The 25,928-nt window shown below is 40.3% G+C and overlaps 1 protein-coding gene across 1 annotated transcript; it reads left to right on the top strand.

The window, feature by feature from the left end:
* Positions 1 to 2,486: 2,486 nt before the first annotated feature.
* Positions 2,487 to 18,959, top strand: LOC145397823 (syntaxin-7-like). The gene is made up of 7 exons (XM_080270856.1): positions 2,487 to 2,615; positions 5,410 to 5,525; positions 9,678 to 9,840; positions 10,677 to 10,814; positions 13,158 to 13,290; positions 14,860 to 14,942; positions 18,282 to 18,959. The coding sequence occupies exons 1-7, from the start codon at positions 2,487 to 2,489 to the stop codon at positions 18,378 to 18,380; spliced, it is 861 nt and encodes a 286-aa protein (XP_080126982.1). The 3' UTR covers positions 18,381 to 18,959.
* The last annotated feature ends 6,969 nt before the right edge of the window (positions 18,960 to 25,928 follow it).

Raw genomic sequence — 25,928 nt, 5'->3', positions numbered from 1 at the left:
CCTCATAAGTAAATATACTTGACTTTAAGCAGCAGTGGTCAGTGGTCTTCTGAACTGTCTGCTTGCATTCTTCCTCCATTAGGGTGGGAGTGTATGATCCCTGTTCTGTCCAATTATCTAATGCAAGAGTTATCAGTATTCCCAGTCTTTCATGTATGCAACAGGACACCTCTGGAACTGTTTGCTCTGTCTGTATTTCCTTCTGCCTATGACCTAGTCTTTTAAACTCAGTGTTTCTAGGCATATCAGAGTGAATGGATTTTGAATCTCTCTCTCTCTCTCGAGGAAGAAATCTTGCAGTCTTGTGGGCTTCCATATTTTGGTTCCTTCTACTTTGCATGAAAGAAAAGGTCCATTATTTAGTATTACATCATAATAGATCTACCAGTTGTTTGCAGAGTAACGATCCAGTAAAGGAAAGGCAATTTAGTCTGGTTCTGGTGACCTGGTTCATTTGTATCCAGAAGTCTGGTCCAGTCTAGTTTGATAGTTATGATTGTACAGTGCTAGCCATGGTTTGGTCTTGTATGCAACCATACCTTAATTGAAACTGCTTCCAGTAATGCAGTTTGGTTAGCTAATTTTGACAGTTGTCCAGGTATGGTCTGGCTTAAGAGAAGGAAGATGGAGATGCAACAGTGATTATACTGAGCCATTGATAGTGATACCCTATTGGAAGAATCTAGAGTCTGGCTTTTTGGGTATGATTCTGGTCTCTGACCAATTTCAATAGCACTCTGGACCTCTGGTATGGTCCCAGCTCTAGTATGATTGTACCCCACCTTTACTGTGGCTGGTGATTGTAGGTACAGGTGGTAAGAACAGTGGAGGCATGAACTGGTACAAGAGAGCATTTGATGAAGGGTGAGAGATGGTAGCTAATTCTTGCATGTTTGTTAGACCTGTAAGTGTGGGTTGATTAGATGTGGGCTGATAAATGAGGGTTGTGTAAATGCTTATGGAATGTTTGGACAGATGGTTGTGGCTGTGTTGGGAATGTGTGGTGTATGAGGTTCAGGTGGAGAATGGAGTCTTGCAGATGGCATGATGCTGTATGTAATTGTCTCCTGACAGCCCCAGGCTGTAGCTATCTGTGCACAACATAATTCACACTCTCTGAGTGCTCTAGTATATTTCTTTGTTGGAACAGCAACACCATGTGCTGTTTATGTGGCCCCAGGATCATCGGGATGTGAACATGGTGGATTGTAGGCTGAAGTTATGCTTCTCATGCAACCCACTGTTCTCCTTTGAGGAGATATGAGGGGAGTTGAGGGACATCTGTATAGCAGGGCAGTGGAGCAACTGTGTAGTAACTAGCAGCTACTCACTGAGGAGTTAGAATAAAGTGGCTACTGCAAATATGCCTAGTTGACTTTAGGTAATCAACTAACTGTAGGATATGAAACTGACATTACCTAAAGTGTAGATCTTGCCAGACTCAGTGAATATGTACTGGATTCATCCATCATCTGCTGTATATGCAGCTGTCATATGCTGCCATATCCTCATATTTTTACAGGTTTATGAGATGCAAAGATACTGTAGTTTATCCTTTATCTTTCATTTTGAAGCCTGTGACTTTGACAAATATAAGAATATGCTGTATTTTTCATTTTGTTTCAATTTGTTTTTAAATGCTCCAACATAATTGCATCCATTGGTCTTGGTCACCTAATGGTGGCTCTCCATGCTGCTTGATCTTCAGCAGCCTCCCTGTTCAGTCCCTGAGGTAAACATTCTATGACCTCATCCCAGGTCTTTTTCCGTCTGCCTCTTTGCAACCCTATCCCCAATGTTCACACTTCTCACTCTCTGTATCCATTTGTCATCCTCCATCCTCTCCACATGCCCAAACCATCTCAGTCTACCCTTCATCACAACACCAGTACTGTACACTTCAGTCTCATCCTTCCTCTTAACTCTCTCATCTTAAACCTAGCCCCCCAGGCCTCACATTCATGGATGCACTTCACATCCACCTAGTCATTGTCATTTCTGTATGTTTGAGCCTGCAAATATCCTCTTCCTTTACTCCCCATGTCTCACTGCCATACAACATTATACTCCTAACACATGCCACATACAAAGATCCCCTACCGCAAAGGGAGAGCCTTCTCAGTGTCAGGAGAGATAACAGCTCCCTGAACCTCATCCAACCACACCTCACTCAAGTTACAGAGCAAGCTCCAGCCTCACCTCCAACACATAACATGTCTCTCAAGTAACAAAACTCTTCTACACACTCAGGAGACTCACTAGCAAGATCAATCCTATTACACTTGACAATCTTCACATGCTCTTCCTGACACACAGTGCACATGAAATCAGCATTACCGGTATCTCTCAGTTTACCTCTGATACCACTACATCTCTTTTGCACCCGTTTATAGTGTATTTTCATTTTTTAAGTTACAGTATTGTGCTAAATGTATCTATATTTATATTAATTGTTGCTTTATGTTTCAGGTTGAAGGGCAGAAGTGATGGCATCTGGATATTCCAGGCTACAAGGAGAGGGAGGAGGGGAAGGCCAGCGTTCCTATGGCTCCATCGATTCCCCCTCAGTTGACTTTGCACCAGGACGACAGAAATCAAGTACAGAGTTCTTCCAGGTGTGTTATGCTTCAAAATTTAATACATAGTAGAAAATTAGCTTTCATTTATAATGTGCCTGCTGGCAGTCAGGGAGCATAGGAAAGGAATGGTTAGCTGTACAGTATATTTATGTGTATAGACTCATTTCTCACATAGTTGTTTTTTTTGTAGCTGATGACAAAAACAAGGCTGTAGCACCAGCCAATCAGGGCAGTACTCCTGTCAAGGATGGTAATACTAGTGATAAGTAGAATTGGAGCTCCTGTTTTACAAGACCACAGGATTCTCTCTCTCTCTCCTATATTTCCTCCCCTTCTCTCTGTCTCCGGGAGAGGTGAAAGTGAATGAAAAAGTGAAGGTTACTGAAGGCATTGTGAAGGTGAAAGTGGTGAAAGTAAAAGTGAAGGCAAAAGTGAAAGTGAAGGTGGAAGGTGAAAGTAAAAGTGAATGTGAAAGTGAAGGCAAAAGTGCAAGTGAAGGTGAAGATGAAAGTGAGGGTGAAGATGAGTAAATGTGAATGTGAAAGTGAGGTTGAATGTGAAGGTGAAAATGAATGTAAAAGTAAAGATGGTGAAAGTAAAGGCCAAGGAGAAAATGAAGGTGAAAGTGAAGGTGAAAATGAATGTAAAAGTGAAGATGAAGGTGAAAGTGAAGATGAAAGAAAAGTTGAAAGTGAAAGAGAAGGTGAAAGTGAAGGTGAAGGTGATAGTAAAAGAAGGTGAGTGAATAATTGCAAAGATAAATGTGAAAATGAGAAAGTAAGGTTGCAAGGGAAGGTGAAAGGGAAATTCAAAATGAGTGACAGTGAAAATGAGTGTGAAGGTGAAGGTGAAATGAGCATGGGAGAGAATATAAAAGTGAATGTGAATGTCAGAGTGAACTGAAAGTGAAAGTAAAAATGAATGGGAAGGTGAAGATGAAGGTGACGACGAAGACAAAAATATGTGAAGTAAAATAGAAGTGCCCAGTGTGGGGACAGAGAGAGAGAGAGAGAGAGAGAGAGAGAGAGAATAAATGCATGAATGACAAGCAAGCCTCTGTGCATAACAAGAGGAGGAGGAAGTCCAGAAAGGATTCCTGATGTCGCTTTGATCGGACTTTCGTTTTTTTTGGACTGGTTTGGGCCCCAATTAGTCCGATATACTGAGGTTTTACTGTATATATATGTCTGCCCTTTCCTCTCCATCCTTCTTTCCTTCCATTCTCTTCTGTCTTTCTTTCCTTCATTCTTTCCTTGTCCTTCTGCCGACGGGTGACTTTACACGCCCTCTTCTGTCTTTCTTTCCTTCATTCTTTCCTCTTCCTTCTGCCTGTGGGTGACTTTACACTGAGTGACAAGCCAAATGGTTTCCTGTACACCAGGAAAGCATTTACTATGCTGGGTGGTAACCATGTAACCAGATTTTGGTGCCTGGTGGTTTAGTGGGTAATTTTTGCGCTCCAGTCGGATTGAGCCAGTGAAGGTTTATATCGAAGGGGTGGTTGGGGTTGATTGCTCATGTAATACCACTCAGGGATGAGTGAGGCTGGTCACTCTCATCTTAAATGTCGGGACCAACTGCCTAGCCCTGGGCTCCTACACTCCTCATGGCGCAATGTAGGATTGGATGATGGATGGATGGATGGGTATATATATATATATATATATATATATATATATATTTTTTCCTGGTAATTTATAGCACATCATGGGGTGAGTGTGAGGTTGCAGATAGGCAGCTTGATTTCCTGAGGTAGTAAATACATTAACATTCTAACTGTTAGAATGAGATGATGCAACTTCCAGCTCCCATAGTCCTCTACAGTTTAAAGGTTGAAAACTGGTAAAGACCAAGAAATGCAATATGTAACACCAGATCAAGGTTACATCACTATAAAATAGGTATATGAACAGTCACAAACAGTGTATTTTGCTCTCACTGTAATGTTGCAAATAAGTTCATGGCATAGCAGTACTATTTCATACACTGTGTTCTCACTGCACAGTCTTTCAACATGACCTCATGAGAGGATCTTGAAATGTCCGGATAAAGTACAGCGAGACCTTGTTATAGTGGACTACAGTAAGTGGGGAAAGAGGTGGACAGTATATCCAATAGTTTTTTGTATAAGACACCCAATAGGAACCCATTACACCAGACCTAGGGTCACTGTACGAGGTCTATTCAGAAAGTATCAGACCTTAGACTTTAAAAAGATAAATAACTAACCTGTTGAGCTAGGACACTAACCTCTCTCAAAGTAGGCCTTTTTTGACGACGCACGTAGCCCAGCATTCTTTCCACTGCCTGAAACATTTTTCAAAATTGGTTTTCAATATCTTCAGGTGTTTCGTCACATACAATATGACCTCTTCTCTTGTCTCAAATCGGGAACCTTTCAGTGAAATTTTGAGCTTGGGGAATAACAAGAAGTCACACAGAGACATGTCTGGTAGGTAGGGAGCCTGCTGGACCTGCAGGATGTTGTGCTTGGCCAAAAATTCCTGAATCAGTTGAGATGAATGGGCAGGAGCATTGTCATGGTGCAGTTCTCTGTGGGGGGTTCCCTCTTCTTATATGCTGCACTAAATCATGCAGTGGTAGTTGGAATGAAATTATGAAAGCCACCATTATACTGTTATTTCCATATAGTATTTGTATTGCAGTTTATCCATATTGGTATGTATTTAAAGCAGATTGAGCATTGTTTGGGCAAATGCTATGTACACTGAAAATTTATTATTTATTTTTTTGTGTCATCAATTTGTACATAACTACGATAGTGCCTAGATGTTTATTAATATAGGGTTTGCTGTGTTCTTTGTTTCAGTTGTGTGACAAAATCACCACTCACCTCTTCACCATCAACAATGCTGCCACCACATTAGAACGTTCACTGAAGCAAGTTGGCACACCAGCTGATAGTCAGCAGCTCAGAGATCATATGTAGGTTTCTCATATTCCATGGAAGTGTTAAGATGTTTACCTAACTTTTCAGTAACAATAACATTTTTCAATTTGTATAGCACTGAGCATCTGTGTATCTCAAGTTCGCTATGGAGGATATGAGCAAAATCTTTGTCTTACGCTGCATACAATATTGCATGATTTGTAAACTAACAGAAGACAGTGTTTTATATATATAAATATCTATCTATATATCTTTTTTTTTTTTTTTTTTTTTTTTTTTGGTGTCCGACTCTGGGCATAGACTTTACTGCCTGCTTTCAAGGACCAGCAGTCCTCCTACGTAACGCACACCTCTACATGTCACCACTTCGGCGCTAACACCCACCGTCCATACTCATACAGGACTGGTGTATTGGTATTAGCGGGGGTATTTTTACGACATGTCGGCGGGTCTTCTGGTAGATCAGTAAAGTCTGATTTTTATGGAGTTCAAATCCTTAAACTGTTCCCGGCCCCAGTGGGATTTGAACCTGGGTCTGTTAGGACCGCAGGCCACCTCTCTACCAATTGAGCCACCGCCTTCCCCAGACACTTTAATTAATCTCGTAAGGGGTGGCCACAAACAAATTGCCTCCTTGCTGCCTAGTCTCCTGTCATTTCACTGCCCTCCCCACAACTTACACCTCCCCCTCTCATATACCTCTCCACACCATATATATATATATATATATATATATATTTGGTTTCCATGCATATGCCAGCTAATGTAAACAATGATGGATGTGTTTTTAATTCAGCCAGGCATTTTGCTTTGAATGATAATGGAGTATGTCAGTCAGTGCATGGGTAGAAAAATGGGGGATTATTACACTTTAATGTTTACAACACAGTTATTTCATTTGTAAATGAATTGTATTGAATTAACATTAATTGTTGATTTTGTACAGTAATTAGATGTGTAAATGTGATTAGATATATGATTAAATGTGCATTTCAATAAAGAGTTCAAGATATGCTGTGATGGTTTGTGTGAAACAAAGATGAAAGGATGTGAAGTAGGAGGGTGTGAAATGTGTTAGATCGGGCATGAATGAGAGAGGAAGGTGCTAGGAAGGAGTTGCTTTGTTGATGAATGAGGTGTGGCAGAGTGGAATGAGAGAATACAAATGTGTCAGCTTGAGGTGTATATGTCAAGTTCAAGTATGAGGAGGTGAAAGTGGCAGGGATTTTAGCGTATGCACCGTGTGAGGAGAGGAGTGAGAGAGAGAAAGACAGGCTTTGGGATGAGCTGGATCAAACAGTGGGAGAAATATCCAGGAGCTATAAAATGATCGTAATGGGCGATATGAATGGAAGAGTAGGCACTGGATGTGAGGATAACATAATGGGTTGTAATGGAGTACCAGAAGAAAATGATAATGGGTAGCGACTGAAGGATATGTGTCAGGAAACGAGGTTGTGCATTTGTAACTTGTATTTCAAACAAATATTCACATAAATATATTGTACATGGTATAGAGGGAACAGAGATTGTGTTGAGAGGAGCCTGATTGATTACATGCTTGTAGAGAGGTTGATGCTGAGAATGGTTGCCGATACAAGGGCTGTGAGAGGACGACATGGAGGCCTGTCAGATCATATGATTGTGGTATGCAAGATCAAGCTGAGAGGATTGAGTTGGACCAGGAGAGAGGGGAGCAGTCAGGGAGAAAAACTGAAAGTCGAGAAGCTGAGAATCAAAGAAATGGCAGATGAATATTGGACGAAAGTAGGGGAGGAGTTAGAATCAGTGAATTGAAATGAAATGGATCTGGACAGCATGTGAAATGTACATAGGGATTGCTTAGTTAGAAATGCTGAAGCATTTTATGGTGTGGCAAGAGTAACAACATATAAGAAAGGTACGGCATGATGGGATGAAGAGGTTTAGAGAGCAATGGAGGAGAAGAGGAGGAAGTGGCTAGAGTGGTTACAGGACATGGGTTCAGTTAAAATAAGAACTGAATATACTGGTAGCAAGAAGCATGTAAAGAGACCAGAGAAGAGGAAAAAGGAAGTAAATGATGATCTAGGAAGAAAAATGAATGAAAACCTCTCAGAAAATAGGAAGTTATTCTGGAAAGAGGTGTGGAAATGGACAAGTGAAAGCAGAAAGAAATGCGGTGTTAAGGATGTAAGTGGTAGATTATTAACGCATGGAGATGAAGTAAGGACCAAATGGAAAGAATATTTTGAAAACCTGATGAATGGGAATAGAGAGATCAGAGCCACTGTAAAACATAATTGGTTTGGGGGGTGTGCAGAGAAGGAATGCAATACCAGGAAACGTGACACTCGCACAGGTGAAGAGCACTGTGAAGCAGCTGAAAAATGGGAAAATAGCTGGGGTTGATGAGGTGTATGCAGTGCTTGTTGGAGATATGTAAGAAGGCATGGATGAGTGAAACTATGCCAGCAGATTGGATAAAGGCTGTGATTGTACCCCTGTTCAAAAATGAAGGTGAGCAATGTGAGTGCAAGAATTATGGTGGCGTAAGTTTATTGAGTGTGGTAGGGAAGGTGTAAGGAAGAATTATTATAGAGAAAGTAATAGAGATATCAGAAGCCCTAATGAGTGTTGAACAGGGTGGCTTTAGGAGTAGCAGAGGATGTGTGGATCAAGTATTTGCTGTGAGACAGATAGTGGAAATGGCATTTGAGAAGGACTAGGTGTTTATAGCATTCATGGATCTGGAAAAAGCATAGGACAAAGTAGACAGGGAAGGATTGTGGGAGGCTTTGTGCATATATGGTGTAGATGGTAAGGTGCTAGGTGCCGTCAAGAGTTTTTATGATGGTAGTGAAGCATGTGTAAGGGTTAATGGGCATCTAAGTGAAAGGTTCACGATTGGTGTGGGTGTGTGACAAGGTTGTGTGATGTCCCCATGGTTGTTCAGTTCATGGGGTGATGAGAGAAGTAAAAACGCGAATGGAGATGGGGTTGACATTGGTATTGATTGGTGATGGATGGAATATCTCAGATTTGTGTTTGCTGATGATGCAGTAGTACTTGCAAATACCGGACAAGAACTTGTAGGCTAGTGCAGAGTTTTCCTGATGTCTGCAAGCATCGTGCCTTGAGAGTAAATTTAGAAAAGTAAAGTGATGGTTTTTGAGAGAGAAGGTGACTCCCAGTGTGATGTTACAGTGAATGGATAGAGACTGGAATTGGTGAGAGAGTTCAAATACCTGGGTAGAGTGATAGAAAAGAGGGGAAAATATGCAAAAGAAGTGGAAGGTAGAGTGACACAGGGAAGAAAAGTAACTGGTACAATGAAGGCTTTGATAAGAAACAGAGGCTTGAGTGTTGCAGCTGCACGAGGCTTCCATGAAGGAGTGTTAGTGCCAACTTTAACTTATGGATGTGAGGCTATGGTGTGGCATGAAAATGAAAAGTCAGGAGTATGAGCAGTGGAGATGGGACTGCTGAGGAATGTATGTGGAGTACAGGGATTGGATAGGATATGAAATACCGGTAATGTGATTCATGAAAGATGTGGTGTGAGGACGGTAATGTGATTCTTGAAAGATGTGGTGTGAGGAAGTCTGTGGACACCAGAATCAAAGAGAGTGTACTGAGATGGTCTGGTCATGTGGAGAGACTGGGTAACATTAGAGTGATGAAAAAGGTATATCTGAGTGAATTTGAAGGAGGGAGGAGGCGAGGTAGGCCAAGGAGATGGTGGAGGTATATGGTGGATGAGTGTGTGAGGAAGAGAGGTTTGGAAATCGGTGAGGCTAGGGGACTGATAAGAGAGCAAGCTGGTTGGATGAATATTGTGAGGAGAAGCGCATGGTCAGGGTTTGGCACCCCTTTTTAACGTGACAGCATCTGGATTGACTCTATCGGATATGTTTATGTGAAGCTACAGAACGTGGTGAATGTTTTGGCGTATCAGATAGAGCCAGGATTGAGGGGGCTTGAATGATGAGTGAATGGAAGCGTGGCTCATTGGAGTGGGCAAATTTGAGCTGTCTGGACATTGCTACTCCTCATCCTGCCCTAGGGTGGGAAAGGAGGTCCGTATGATGATGATGATGATGATCAATAAAGAGCCCAAATATGCTATTACTCAGGACTAGACTTTATAAAACTACGAATCAGTCAAATAACTGCGTGATCTTCTCCCATCTTTTTGTGATGAGCAGCAGTCAGATCAACAGCAGTGCAGGAACAGCGGTGCAAGACACGACAGGGCTGTTGCGCTCCCTCCAACCCCTCACTCATGGCTACAAGCAACGCCGCATCCAAGCTGACAGGCTACATACGGAGTTCCAGTCAGCTGCATCTCGCTTTGCGGAGGTTCAAAAGGTAATACAAAGCAGTGATACAAGCTTGAATTGATTGCTGTTCAAACTCTCAAGGGAAGTTGAGACTGATGTATAAATTAGGGAGAGTACTACAGCAATTGAAAACAGTCATCATAAATGTGTTAATAGAAATTGTTTATAACATTCTGAATCTGGAAGTCATCAAAGGTGAAGAAAATTGCCTGGCAATTGCTAGATTGCAGTACAGTTTCTGTCATATGTAGTTAAAGATGTTAATATATATCTCTGTGTGAACCATGTGATAGATGTATTCAAGTCTGAGTACAGTAGACCCATTTTTTACAGACTGGTAGACCAAATATCAGATTTAACGGACACTATGAAGGCCACCAGATTTCCGTTGGCTATAACGAAGTGTTCATTAAGTGGGGCGCAGTAGGTCAAAATACCTGTTTCCTACACTTTTTACTCCAACATGGCCTGAAATTCCCCTTTTCCCACTGTGACTGCTAAGTTGTAATAACAGACTACAATAATACTGTACTAGTCGTGAAGACATGGATGCGAAATAAGTTGCAAAAGGGCAAAATTGTGGGCCAAGTTAGTGTAAAATGGGTATAGTTTTCGTTTACAGTATGTACTAGAATATGCTGTTGTACTCATTTGTTTTCATATATTCTCCCACCTCATGGGGGCCGTTGTATATCATGGATTATCAACTTGCTTGGATCAGGCTTCTTCCCAATTACTGTAGTCTGTTATAGCAAGGGTCTGCTGTATAGTTTATTCAATTTGTTGTTCCATTAGGATATAATTTCTCAAATATCTAAGTTCTTGTTAATAAATTAAACCTTTGTATTCATGTGGTAACTTCAGAAAGTGGTGACATTGGTGCGAACAGCACGGCTGCCAGTGGACATGGTGGCGGTGGAGCAGGATGCAGCTGCCTCATCCACAACTGATGCCATGATTGAAGCTGAGCAGCAGCGACAACATAGGTTGAAGGAGGTAGAGGTAAGGCTAAGCAGAGGTTAGAGATAGAGTGGAAGAGCACAGTCCAATTCCCATAATTTGAATTGTAAATCTCTGAAAATAACTAGTTTTCCAAAAGAATTTTAATTTTAAAAAAATGTATTTACCACCAAACAATTTCCTGGATTAGTTTCCAGGTTGCTGTTATAAATATTAACTCAGTGGCTCATTATAGTCTGGCCTTCCTTTGTGATGAATCACTAGAACTTTGTATAAGAAGTTCTACCCAGCCTTGCACGGCAATTGTGAGAATCGTAATAGCGATAGTTGGAGCCAAGATTTTTTTTTTCAATCTACATGTGCATATTATTATTATTTTCATTTTATTTCCTTGTGAAAGCCTGTTCTCCTTTCATACTTCTCTCATTCACTTTTTATTATAGTTATCTTACTTGTACTAATAGTTCATATATAGAATAGAATGTTGTATTATTGAGGAAGAGGTAAGGTAATAACGCTGTAGTTTTTTCTGAGGTAAGCAATATGTCACTTCAGGTTTTTAAAATATTGTCCATATAATTTACAGAGACTAATACCTATAATAAATGACTGCCGACATTCCTGAAGAGTGCAGGATAGTCTCTACACAGCTACTATAGTGTACACAGACATTCTTTTGTGTGAATTCTCACTGATCAAAGAACACAGGCACCTCCCAAAATTCCTTATTGGCTGATCTTTCCTCTCCTGTTTGTTCTTCCTTACATACCCTGTACTGCAGATGGGTCATTTTCCACCCCAGAGCTACCACTGGGCATACAGTTTTTTGACCCTTTTGGGTGGATGTCCCTTGACCCTAAACATATCCTCATTGAACCCAAGGTATTATCACCTTGTTGCTCGATAAATTGTCATGCATTAGGTTGTCATGACATAACCCCATTGTATGGCGAGACCAGACTGTCATGTACATCACTTGTAGTTCAAGTTTAACTCGCTATAACCATGAGGTTGACGAAAAATAGCCATTGTTTACTGTTGAATTTTCACACCAGAACATTTAAAACCATGATTGTAGGAGAGTAAGTTAGAGCATGGATACAGTGATTCCTGAAGGGAATGCCAAGCACATTGATGTCTATACGTATAAGTGATGATAATGTTCGATATTTCCAGGTTCCCAAAAAATTTAAATTCCAAAAGCTTTTGATCCCAGCCGGTCGGAAATTGAGAACCGCACTGTAACTGAGATAAAAGACAGTGCTAGGAGGGGATGCCTATTATGAATTCAGCATTGGCCAGGAGAGGTGCAGTAGCCAGTCAAAACATTCATTTGCATGTGACATCACTGAACGACAGTCTCCTATTCTCCTCATGCAAATATTCAGGAAAGGGCTCCTTTACTTACAGAGGTTTGGAAGGGAACAACATGTTTTTGAACAAACTATTGATAAAACGCATGCCAAATGAGCTAGAGAGTGTTTGTGATAGGGTTTCTGAATGGAAGAGTTGATACTGGCCTTTGATGTAATGGGGCATTTTTTAGTGCCAAGGAAGAATGGTAATGGATGGCAACTGAAGAACAGATGAATAAAGAATGTTATGCATTAGTAATTAACATCTGAAAGAAAAAACGTTCATAAATATACATGGTATGAAAAAGAGAATATTGAGAGGAGCATTACTGAATATGTCCTTGGGAGAAGCATGCTCGAGAGTTTTATTGACATGTACAGTATTTGCTAACATGATGGTGTGGAGGTTTCTATGACACTGTGAGTTTGGTATGCAGTGTGCAATTGAGAGGGGCCTAGAGTATTAGAGGTTTGAAACTCTGAAACTGGAAGAGGTTACGCAAAGCAGTAAAAAAAAAAAAAAAAAAAAAAAAAAAGCTAAGATACAGTAAAAGTCCTCTCATTCAGCATCTTCGGGACCAAGCAGGTGCCGAAAGAGCAGAAACTGCTGGATGACCCAGAAAACCTGACAAAAAGTTTCTAGCAATCATGGTCAGTCACCCGCATGCAATCACTGTGTCTAGCAAGTATCATTGGTGAACCCTAAGCACTAAATCAGTTTTCTGTTTCTTAAGGTCGTATGTAGTGGAAGATCTATCTGTCTATTGCCAGACGCCTCAGTCCTGTTTGGGGTGCACCTATCCTGACTTATGATGTGGCCTTTACCCATATCTGCTTCATTATCAGCACAAAATTCAGCTTATGAATAAACCACTGTGCCCATCTTATATTGCAGTCCCATACACCACAACATGCTCATTTAACTTGTGCACCTGTTTACATTACTGTATTTGTCTTTTCATCATGGTCATTCTGTTTGTCACTAATGCGTAGGATGTGAGTTTACTATGTAACTGATGAATATCCTCAGGATTTAGAGTTTGAGGCAGCAATGCTTGCTGAGAGGGAGCAGCGAGTGCACCAACTGGAGGCGGACATCATCGACATCAATGAAATCATGCGGGACCTTTCCTCTATGGTGGCAGAGCAGGGACAGATAATAGGTGGGTTTCATTCCTCATTGCTCTTTTTGGAAGCATGTAAGACAGAGTTCAGATTTTGAAAGCTTGAATGATGAGTGAATGGCTGTATAGTTATGTTGATACCATAGACATTTTGTTAGTCTATTATTTTTGTTTATTTATTTATTTTTTAATAATTGTAACATTTACCCAGTTTCTAAAAAATACAAATGTTTGGAAAGCTGGTTCTATAAAATTTATTCCAGTACACAATATATATATATATATATATATATATATATATATATATATATATTTATATATGGTTCAGTATCTAACCCAGTATCCGTTGGGTATGTGTACACGTGCGTGTATGTAGTATGTATGCATATTTGAGTGAGGGAAAGATTGTGTATTTGTACATATGAGTGTGTTTCATTGTGTGTGTGTGTGTGTGTGTGTGTGTGTGTGTGTGTGTGTGTGTGTGTGTGAGAGAGAGAGAGAGAGAGAGAGAGAGAGAGAGAGAATAAATACATGAATGACATAAGTGAGCCTCTATGAATAAGCAAACTGAGGAGATAGCATAACATTGGTCCTTCCTCTCTCTCTCCATCTGCAATTCCTCCCTCCCTCCCCCTCTCTCTCCGGTGAAAGAGAGAGAAAGAGGGAGAGAGAGAGAATGAATACAGGAATGACAAGCAACCTCCCGTCTGTAGTAAACAAATGAGGGAGTTAGGCATAATGTTGCCCCCCCCCCTCTCTCTCTCATTTTCTCCATATTCCCTCCATCCTTCTCCCTCGTTCACTCTGGGGGGAAAGAGAGAGAGAGAATAAATATAGGAATGACAAGCAGCATCCTTTCTATAGTAAACAAACGAGGGAGCTAGGCATAATATCAGTCCCTATTATCTCTCTCCCTTCTTCTCCATTCCCTCCCTCCCTCCCTCCCCCTCTCTCTGGGGAGGAGGGCAGAGAGAGAGAGAGAGAGAGAATAAATACAGGAATGAGATGGGTGAGCATTTTACACTGGTTTTCATAGTTAGGATATGTAAGAAATGTGGCCAGGGGAGAAGGCCATTATCTGGATGGAGTCATTACCCGGACATGCCTATAGCTCTGTTATGTCGAATAATTGAGTGATTACTGTATATATATAATCACAGATGTTTGAGTTGTGAATTCTCCATCTGTTGATTGAAGAAACAAGGTTTGGATGTTGGGGCAGGTGACTCATCAGTGGTCTTAAATGCCTTGAATGAGTAGGTTTGTCCTAGGCCTTTGTGCTCCTTTTGAGCCAAGATTGGATTGGATAATGATGGCAGTCTTTGCTGTGATTTCATACACTGTAAAGGATTTCTTCTGGCATTTTCTTACCCATCTGCATTCTTCCTTCCAGCTTCTCATCTGTTCTGCTTTGAATGCTGAGTTCATTGCATTTATGTTTAATGAACCCTCCAATACCATCCGATTTTGATGTGATAAATACAATGTGATTCACATATTCCATTGCTTGTATTTTTCAGTACATTAGGCTTCATAGATACTTAAAGAGGTGATGATATTTCCTGGCCTGGTATATGAACTCAATGATAACACTGAAAATTCTCTCAGATTCTATTGAGGACAACGTAGAGACAGCAGCAGGTCACGTAGAAGAGGGTCGAGAGGAACTGATTAAGGCCACCCGTTTGCAGGTGAGTGATTATGGCTACCTTACATACATTGTGTAAGGCAGTGTGCAATGCATGCATGGATTTTTCCGCACAATGTCAGTTTTCTTAGTAGTGAAGTCTTAAGCAGCATATCAGTCCCTGAATCCTGATGTTGCTTCTCAGTACAGTACCTCATCCTGCATTTTTCTTGGTCTGCCTGTGGGCTAATCCTTGCCATGTTCAGGTCTGTTCATTGTTTCATGCAGTTTTACATATGTATCATGTGGATAGAAAACTGTTGAATGCTATAGAGAACCTTAATGATGGTAGTTAGCATGTTTACGGGCAGGTGGATGTCTCAGTGTGAGGTTGTGTCAGTATGAAGTGAGGAAAATGCATGTGACATCATGTCCCCATGGATGTTTACACTGTATGGAGAGTCTAGAACCGGAACAAAGCAAGTGCCCTCTCACAGAAAACTTATGGATAGCACTTGCTTCCCAATGACATCCAGTGTTCCATGATAGTCACATTTCGGTCATTACAGCCTTGCCAATATGGTCAGAATGCTGTTAATATTAATAAACAGTAAAACCTCGATAAATGGACTTCAATAGCTCAGAATTCGCTTTTATTGGACTCGAGAAGCTACCAGACTAAATTCCTGTATATCGGAAACAGTCTGATAAAGCCAGAAGCAGTCCGGACTGCCTGACCACTTCAGCTGTGTTCACCACAATAAAGTAAATAAAGGACATGTTTATTAGTGTACAGTAGAGTATTATTATGTATATTATACCATTTGATTATTGTAGTGAAGTTATAACACAGTACAGTACTGCAATGGTAGTCATAACAGTTTAAAAACCGTTCATGCGATCCAGACTAGTGTCTGATATATCTGAAAAAGTCCGAGTTAGCGGGGGAAAGTCCAGATGTCGCTTTTATCGGAATTTCGCATTTTTTGGAATGATTTGAGCCCCAGTTAGTCCATTATAGCGAGGTCTTGCTGTAGTAAAGGGAAAATATTATAATTGACAGAAGAAGTGAGTACAGGAAAACGAAGAGCTGTTTCCTTTCCCTCACACCTACGGGACAGTGGCATTATGAAATGGACAAAAAACCTTTTGGGGAGCCACAAGGACAGGTTGATGACTCATCCTTACAACAATGAGTAAAGAGAAGTCCGGAAACGAGTGAAAATTACCGTATTCCTTCCAAGGCCACACGGTCAGTGTTACAATTACCACTTTGGTCAGTGCTGCCAACACTGGCCACCAAGGCCAAGGCCATGGCCAGTGGCATGCGGTCAGATCCGCCCTACCAAACGTGAAAAACCACTCGTCTTCGATTCATCCTTACTCATTGACAGGCCTACCTAGAGACCTCGGGATACCTTCATTTGAAAGAGGAAGAGTTGTTGAATCTTAAGAGCTTTTATTTGCTTCTCTAGCTTTTATAGCTTGGCAGATATTAGGGTTTGAAGTAAGAGTATTTTTGCCAAAATCTCAGAAATCCCCCATGAGGAGTGGGTGATGGCCAGAAACTCCTGGTGGCTAAGAGCTAAGTGGACAAGGGAGGGGGAGGGGTTCCGAGGCTTGAGGCACACTGTGGCCTCTCAGCACAAGGTGATTGTGATATTAGTGGGGACCACAGGGTGGACTAATGTGTCTAGTTGCTGCTAGGTGTGGGTGGGAAGCACTGTGATTGGCTTGTCATGCTTGAATATGATTGGCTTCTGGCTGCAACTAGTGTAAACAGCACTGTGACCTGGAAAACTTGGAAATGAGTCACTTGGGACATCGACAGCAGCTATCAAATTGGTTACCGCGACATACGAGGCCATCACGGTTTGGCTGGAAAAGTACCATGAATTAGAAAAAAGTGATGATAAACCCACAGTATTCAGTGCAGCCTTGTTATACGATGCCCTGTTAAAAATTGCTACAATTATAGTTGAAAAATTATACTCTGTCTCTGCATAACGTTAAAAAAATAACTGCGATTTCACCACAATGATATTTTCATCCGCCTGAAAATCTTGTGTGGACACGGTGACGCATACAAGCCAAAATGGCTGACCAGTGTTTACATTATCTGTGATCATTGCCTTTCCTTCTCTTCTGTGCATAAAAGGCCACTGAAATATCTTTGTCATTGCCAAAGAACAGTGCAAGTGCTTAACCCTTTAACCGCGGGCTTGTTTTGCTTTTTCTTGCGGCTCCCACGGGCATATTCAGACTCCGATAGACTCTCTAAAAATATTTGCCAAAAATCAGTTATTAGTCCTACAATATTAAAATCATATATGCTTATGGCACATACCTTCAGCTTTCTCCTGGGGTGTTTGTTGAGCCTTCGTCGAGTACCGTAGGACTTGTGGAGACCTCTGAAGTTGGGTAACAAAGTCTCCACTTTACACTTCCCGACAACCCGTAATATGATTACCACAGTCTGATATTATCACTAGAAACACTATTCTATGATTCTCAAATAGTTTGGGATCCATACTCCAAAAAAAACCCACTGTGTAAGCAATGAAAATTACGAGGACGTATGACCTTCCCACTTGCGCTAGTTCGCCGCCGGTGTTGTCATTTATTAATCATAAAAACACTCACAGTTTATATATCTATTACTATATAACACTTATATTGGATATTCCCATGTGTGATTTGATGTCTTAATAGCTGAAAGACTGAAGAATGCTGCCACATTTAGGAGGGGTACTGTACATATAGGTTGGGTATCGGTAGGATATTGGTAGGTTGATCTGTATCCGGATTTCGTACGTAATAGAATGTGCCGATGGCTCTGTTACATCAGATAATCAAGGGATTGCTGTATGTGAATTGAAGATGGTAGGAGGCTTGTGAGGTTAAGAAAGGTGGTAAATGAATAATGTGAGAAAGCATGCTATGGAACTTCTTGAAGCTAAAGGATTACAAGGGTTTGATACCCCCATTTTAACTGTGTAGCTGATAGAATGACCCTTGGAGATGTATGAAGGTGCATAAAGAAAAAGACAAAAGATATAATAATGTCCAGATAGTTAGGCTTGTGAGGTGGAGCCAGGATTCCCAGCGTTTGAATGATTTGTGAATGTTTATGAGGCCATTTTCACTGGATGTGCTGGTGCCAGGTCTTGCAGTTTTGTTTTTTATTACATTTTTCTGAACTCTAATCCCATCTTTAAACATGATAAATTTCATGTGTGTCAGGAGCTGTGTCTTTTTGTCCTTCAGTCAGTTAGTCATTCTTGATGTATGATGACCATAAATAAACTGCACAAATATACTGTATATGATATAGTGTTTAATCATTTCTACTTCTCCGAGTATTTCTTTTGTTCCTTAATTATCTTTTTTTCATGTCCTACAGAACAAGAGTCGACGGAAGCTGTGCTTTTGTATTATTCTCTTGATCGTCGTCCTGGCAATCATTGCTATCATCATTGCCCTACATTTTACCAATCACTGATTCATTCAAGGCTAATGTAAGAATGGTTTGCATTGTGGAAGAGAATCAGATTGGTTGAATGCTGAGTTTTAACAGAAGAAATAATCAGTAAAGAAGTACTGTACAGCAGTTAATTAACAGAGCAAAAATTGATTAGCAAGATGAATCATACAAACCTTTTGTTAAGAATTATTCATCATGGAATACTCTGGTTAGCCTATGGTGTGATTGCCAAGATTGCTGCTAGTTCAGTGGCTGTAATTAGGGTTGGTTGACTCATGTGTACAAAGGTAATTGATGAAGTTTTCAAATGTGTCATTGGTATGGTGGGCATTGCTTTCACCGCTTCCTATGGTTGTTGGTGAGGTTGTCTAAATGTTTGATTTGGTATATTTTTCAGGGGCCAAAACTACTGTCATTACTTTTTCATAATTCTGCTCAAGAAATAAAAATTGTAAATTATTAGATTAACTCAGAACTCAGTTAAAAATCAAGTGCAATTACTAGCTGTAACAGAGTTGTTGGATACTCAAGGAAGAAATCATTCCAGGAAAAATTATTGAAGCTTATGGAACAACTACGTTGTTTTGCATTGACCAAAGATTTGTTCATGATACAATGATAAATAATAATCTTGCCTGCCATTGTATGTTACCCCAGCAAGTTGGTGTAAGAAATTGTTGCAGAGTGTATATTACTCTAGTCAGGTTGTCTGCCTAGAAAATGTCAATACTCTTGTTGAACCACTGTGATAGGTTGATGGTGTGCAGTGTTGGGGACAGGCAGCAAACATCAGAGTTTTAACAAGTTTGTTCTTGTACAATTTTTATTTTATTTAACCTTTTCAGTCTGATGACATATTTTTTTTTTTTAAGTTGATAACTCCAGATGATTTCCACCAGTTTAGCAAAGATTTTTTTTAACTAAAGAGGTTGCATAGAGCCTTCACTGACCACTTCACTACAGTCTCCTCTGAGTCTAATAAAATTGTATGGAACTTGTAAGAGAAAGAAAAAAAAAAAAAAAAGTGCTTTAACCTTTCCACATCGAGTGGCACGTGTATGTGCCACTAAAAAAATGACTACCTATCTAGTGGCATGTGTACATGTTATGGACTTTTTATATTTGCTCGCCAGTACTGGGAACCCAGTAATCATTTACGTATCAGGAGATGGCAATAATAAGGTGTTGCCATCATGGGAGGACTATTTTATTGTCTATTATTTTCGTCACTTGCCAGAATTATGTCAAAGTGTGTGGTACGAGATGTTTCTGCTGCCGCAGCAGCCTCTGGCCACTCAAATAACTACTTGGAGCAGATGGAAGCGATGTCTGATGACTTAGATATGTTGTCAGATGGAAATGAGAGTGGAAATGAAAACATCACAGGTTTTGACAGCTCAATTTTTTTTTTTTTTTTTTTTTAAATGCTAGATATCATTTAGTCAGTAAATTATTGTTTATTTTTGATGTGGGGGAAAAAAAAAACACAAGTGGGAGGGTTAAAGAGATGCCTTCATGTGGTGGCACTCACAGGGTATAAGTGGGTACAGAGCTGCTTAGGTATAAAAACATGTTCCAAAAGAAAGGTGAGAGATTTATGCGTTTTGAAGGGAAACAGAGTGTGAACTGTAGAAGGGCAGTCCACCTGTTCAGATAAACCTGTGGCCATAAGAAGAAAAAAATAAATAAAAAATAAAGAATATGTCATCAAATTCAAGGGTTAACCAGAGAATGTTGTTATTTGCCTCAGTGATTGTCAAGATGTATATTTTAAGCTAGAGTTGATACTGGTTGTTTATATTGTTATGGGTGCCAATATAACATTACTGTACAGTAGTGTAGTTTGTGTCAAGAGAAGCTTCATATTGAATACATATAGGAATATGTGATTACATGACTGCAGTACAAAGCATTTATAGTAAAGAATATGCTCTTTTGCTGATGAGTATGTAAAGGCACAAGTCTATAGTGTACTGTATTTATTTCTGGAATTAATAGTAATACACCTCTGTTTAGATTGTATTAAATGCTGAGCTATCATACAGTTTGATAAATAACTTTTTCTAATTAATGATCTCCGTATCACAGTGTATGCTTATTTAGCATAATACTGTATAGTACGGAATGAGTATTTAGTCACAAGATTTTATGATCATAAAATATTGCCAGTATGTTATTACATGGATGTAGTGCTGCTTTGGGTGTCTGCCCTTTCCTCTCATCCCTCCTTCCTTTTCTTTCTTTCCTTCATTCTTTCCACTTCCATCTACCTATAGGTGACTTTATACTCCCCCATCAGTCTTTCTTTCCTTTATTCTTTCTCCTTCCTTCTGCCTATGGGTGAATCTACACTGAGCGACAAGCCAAATGGTTTCCTGTACACTAGGAAATCATTTCCTGTGCTGACTGGTAACCATATAACCAAATTATGGTGCCTGGTGGTTTAGTGGGTAATTAAGGCATTCCAATTGGATTGAGCCCATGTAGGTTTATATCCAAGGGGTGGTTGGGGTTTATTGCTCACGTAATGCCACTCAGGGATGAGTGAGGGTGGTCTTAAATGTCAGGACCAACTTGCCTAACCCCGGGCTCCTCTGCTTCTCATGGGGCAACATAGGATTGGATGATGGATGTTATTACAGTACTGTACTGCATTAATGATCATCTGTGTAATAGAATGAGATAGTTGAGCTAGCAATAATTCTTTGTATGTGATGTAGAGGTGACCTGATAATGCTGATAAAAAACTTAGGTAAAGGGTTAATAAGATTTTTTAATGCAAATCACACATGAGTATGTTACAGTATCTCTAAAACATTAGTGACATAAAAGGGAGTGTCATATGATTGATATGAAATTTAATGGGTGCTTACCATCCACTCACTCAATGTAGTGCTGCTTTGAGTGTCTGCCGTTTCCTCTCTTCTTTCCTTCCTGTTCAGTGTTTCTTCCCTTCATTCTTTCCTCTTTCTTCTGCCTTTCGGTAACTTTACACCCCCCGTCTTCTGTCTTTCTTTCCTTCTTTCTTTCCTCTTCCTTCTGCCTGTGGGTGACTACACTGAGTGACAGGCCAAATGGTTTCCAGTACACCAGGAAACTATTTACTATGCTGGGTGGTAACCATCCATCCATCCATCCATCATCCAATCCTACATTGCCCCATGAGGAGCGTAGGAGCCCGGAGCTAGCCAGTTGGTCCCGACATTTAAGATGAGAGTGACCAGCCTCACTCATCGCCGAGTGGCATTACATGAGCAATCAACCCCAACCACCCCTTGGATATAAACCTTCACCGGCTCAATCCAACTGGAGCACAATAATAACCCACTAAACCACCAGGCGCCAAAATTTGGTTATATGGTTACCACCCAGCGTAGTAAATGGTTTCCTGGTGCACAGGAAACCATTTCGCTTGTCACTCAGTGTAGAGTCACCCACAGGCTGAAGGAAATGGAAAGAAAGACAGAAGAGGGAGTGTAAAGTCACACGTAGGCTGAAGGACAAGGAAAGAATGAAGGAAAGAAAGACAGAAGAGAATGGAAGGAAAGAAGGATGGAGAGGAAAAGGCAGACACCTGAGAGCAGCACTACATTGAATGAGTGGATGGTGAGTGCCCCCACCTACCACAGTCATACTGTATAACCAAATTATGGCCTGGTGGTTTAGTGGGTAATAAAGGTGCTCCAGTTGGATTGAGCCCGTGTAGGTTTATGTCCATGGGATGGTTGGGGTTTATTGCCCACATAATGCCACTCAGGGATGAGTGAGGCTGGTCACTCTCATCTTAAATATCAGGACCAACTTGCCTAACCCCAGGCTGTTATGCTCCTCATGGGACGACATAGGATTGGATGATGGATGTTATAGTTGAAATTATTATTTTTTGGGAAAAAATATTGTCCTACTAGGATTTTTAAGAAAGAATAATTTCCCATTTGTATGTGTTTCAGTATATCTCTGGAAATGACCCTGGCTAAGAGAAAGGAACTCAGCATAACTACCAGAGTAAATCTAAATCGGCTGGAAGGAATGAGTAATTAGTCATGTCAGGCAGTTTTTTTTTTTTTTCTTTCTTTTTTTTTTTTTTCCACTCTGGACGTAGGCTTCACAGCCTTTTACCACGGCTAAGTAGTCCTTCTATGTTCACACACCTCCATATGTTACCACTTCTGCGCAAACACCCACCGTCCTTATTGGATACATGCTAGGGGTGTCTCATACAGGACTGGTGTATTGGTATTAGGACTGGTAATTGCAGTGTATTGGCCAAGGTTGAGAACATTTGGCAGCAGGCAAAATCCTTTAATGTGGTGGTGTCACAGACGCCAACAACACAACATACACTCTTTGAGAGCCCTGTGGGAAAGCCCGGTCTCGGCCATTGCCTTCCTAAGGGACTCGGGGCTGTTCGGCCAGACTGCCTAGGGAACAACTACTACCACTACTGTTTTTTTTAGACCTCTAGATCAGGTTAAAGATAGACCTAACCATAGTTCTGTTGGAAGCATTGCCCCAGATCACCTCTTGGCTGCAGTTTGGTGTTTTAGTGTTTTACTTGATGTTATAAATCTATTTTTTATACTACTCTTTCTTGTGAAAATTTTATACTAGTGTAATTTTTGTAATTGAACAAGATTAGTGTAACCAGCTCTGTCTCATCATATCAGTAGTAGGCTCATTACCCTAAATTTCCCAAGGTAACAATTAAATGTACTATTGATACAGGTGTTGGTATTTAAGCAGTAGCTTTATATATCTGTTGGTTACTTTATATAAGCAACCGCATTAATTATCAGACAGCTTTCCATTTTATAATTGCATCATTGCGTGTCATGTTCTTCCACTTTACAGTAACCCCTTCATTTGTGTGGGTCTCATATACACTATTCACCATTTGGGTGGATAGATGAATCTTACCAATATTCAGTAAGCACAGTGAAATAAGCAGTATGCACAGGAAAATTCCTGAAGTCAGCCCCCGAAACAGGCTGATGAGCATTGACGTTCAGAAGTCCTGTTGTGACATTGTGATCATGGCTAATGATGCTTACACCAATTCTGCAACTCATGATTATGAACCAGATGACCCCTTTCTTTCATATTTATCATAGTCAGAGAGCCAGCATTCTTAACAGTGTACTTTTGCTTGAGAATATGATATGCTCATAATCATGCTTGACTATCATTAAATTTTACTCTCCTTGTGAATACGACACTTCTCTTAACATTGCTGGTTCATTTAGTCGAGTTTACCCCTAAATACTCTGCTATCAGCACGTCAGTTTAATCTGAATTACTATCCCAGTCAAAGCAGAAGCTTACTTCCATCACTGGTATTTACTGAGACACTCTTATTAATGTGGAATGCATAATGCAGTATTATGTTTGGGAGTTGTTTGTGTGTGAAAGACAGATGCTGCAAGACACGTTATTCCCATAGTAACTGATACCTACCAAGTGACCTACTGTACTGGTTGCCTGTATCTTCTCACATATACTCTTTCACCTGTCAGGTCAGAATGTTTTATTAACAGCTGTTTGGGATGATTTAATGCAGTAAGAAATTTGTATTTTGTTACAAACAAAAGCAGTAAAGGAGTTTAGCAGTTTATTGTGGTGCTAAATGCACACAAGTAATTGATGTGCAGCTGCTTCTGCCCGTTCTACACCAGTTACTAGTAAAGGTAGAGACAGGTCTTGGCAGGTTCCCATGTTGCTCTGTTCTGGTAAGTGATCACCACTTATTTACCACTGATTACACTCTGATTAACCCCTTTTTATGCTTAGTGATGTTTTTAGAGGTTATATGTTTACTACATTGAATGATAGGTGTGACTGGAGGGGGGGGGGGTCAAAATTTTTCAGGTGGGCCAAAAGGGAAGCTTTTTGGAAATTTTTGGATTTTACCATACCATTTACTCATATAACATGGATTTCAGTGGTACCAAATTGACAGTTTGATTTGCATGGTAAAATTCAGTGATTAATATGCAGTGCAAATAGAGGGGTCACTGTATATCTTATTCTCACTACTATGTATTTTGATATGTCTGGTGTGACATACTTGTGCACTTTTTAGAAATGTACTTAGCTATACATCAAAGATTACTTGTAAGTTGTGTGTGAAGAACATTGTTTTGATATCTGTAAAACCTGATATTATTTGTATGCAGATTTATCTGTTTACAGTGTATAATGATTACAGTAGCCACCACATAAAGTAGTATTTTGTAGCTATAATAATTACATGCATTTCATTATTGCAGTTAGCCTCTTTAAAGGCGAGTTTCTTACAGGCTAAATAAAATTCTGTCAGTTGCATGAAGGTCATCATTGAGAAGTGCAAATGGAATCTTTCGAACCAGGTGACCATGAGGATCTCTCCTGAACTAAATAAAATTGTTTGGCAGTAGCAGGAGCAAATTAATTAATGAAGGTTTTGGCAGTAGCAAGAATAAATTAAAGCAATTAATGATGGGGTTAATAAATATGGCTAGTATGGATAATCATATCATGTGGAGCCACAAAACTTTAAAAAAGATATGTCATTATGATTATAGCTCAATTCGTTTGCAAATTGCATGCATTTTGAATGTTATTTTTTATTCTGTTTTGCAGTGATGTGGCCATTTGTCTCTCAAAATATTACATTGACTCAGGGTATATGTTAACATGCAGAACTGTAAGATTTTGTGTATCTAACTAACTTCTTAGCTCACACCTAGAGAAATATAATGTTAAAATATCTTACTATCTATCTATCCATCTATTGCCAGACGCCTCAATCCCGTTCGAGGTGGCCACAAACAAATCGCCTCCACGTCGCCGTATCCCCTGCCATTTCACTGTCCCGCTCCCAACTCACCCCCCTCCTCTCATATACCTCTCCACACCATCCCTCCATCTCATCCTCGGCCTCCCCCTCCCTCTTCCCCCCTCCACCTCACTCACATACACTCTCTTCGTCTGTCTTTCACCCTCCATCCTCTCCACATGGCCAAACCACTTCAGTTTATTCCTCCTAACGCTTCCTATCACATCCACATCCACACCACAACGCTCCTTTATATTCTCATTTGTCAGCCTCTCTCTCCATGTGACTCCACAGGCTCCTCTTAAATAACTCATTTCCACTGCTCTCACTCTTGACTTGTGTCCTTCCAGAAACGTCCAAGCTTCACTTCCATACATTAGAGTTGGTATCACAATACTGTCATGTAGTAACTTTTTCACTTCCATGCTCACTTCCCTGCTTCATATCACTGCTTTCAAGGAACCAACAACCTTTCTTCCCTGCTGTACCCTTTCAAGCACTTCACCCTCCAAACCTCCATCCTTACTCATCACACTACCCAAGTACTTAAACGTACTCACATTTTCCAATTCCTCACCATCCAACCTCACTGTACATTCACTGACTTCTCTCTCAAAGACCATCACTTTACTCTTCCGTACATTCACCTTTAGATTCCGTTTCTTACACACTCTCCCAGACTCATCCACCAGGCCTAGCAGCTCCCCTTCGTCTTCACTCAACAACACAGTATCATCTGCAAACAACAGTAC

The sequence above is a fragment of the Coenobita brevimanus genome, chromosome 5, assembly GCF_032717465.1.
Source record: "Coenobita brevimanus isolate Jiangsu-jjx chromosome 5, ASM3271746v2, whole genome shotgun sequence".
NCBI lineage: Eukaryota > Metazoa > Arthropoda > Malacostraca > Decapoda > Coenobitidae > Coenobita > Coenobita brevimanus.
This window is presented reverse-complemented; position numbering and strand designations above follow the sequence as displayed.

Bases quoted from the DNA above. Each gene is read 5' to 3' on its own strand.
- LOC145397823 (XM_080270856.1), top strand. From the start codon at position 2,487: ATGGCATCTGGATATTCCAGGCTACAAGGAGAGGGAGGAGGGGAAGGC. The intron at 10,815-13,157 runs GTAAGGCTAAGC...GAATATCCTCAG, and splicing joins ATAGGTTGAAGGAGGTAGAG to GATTTAGAGTTTGAGGCAGC. The intron at 13,291-14,859 runs GTGGGTTTCATT...AAATTCTCTCAG, and splicing joins AGAGCAGGGACAGATAATAG to ATTCTATTGAGGACAACGTA.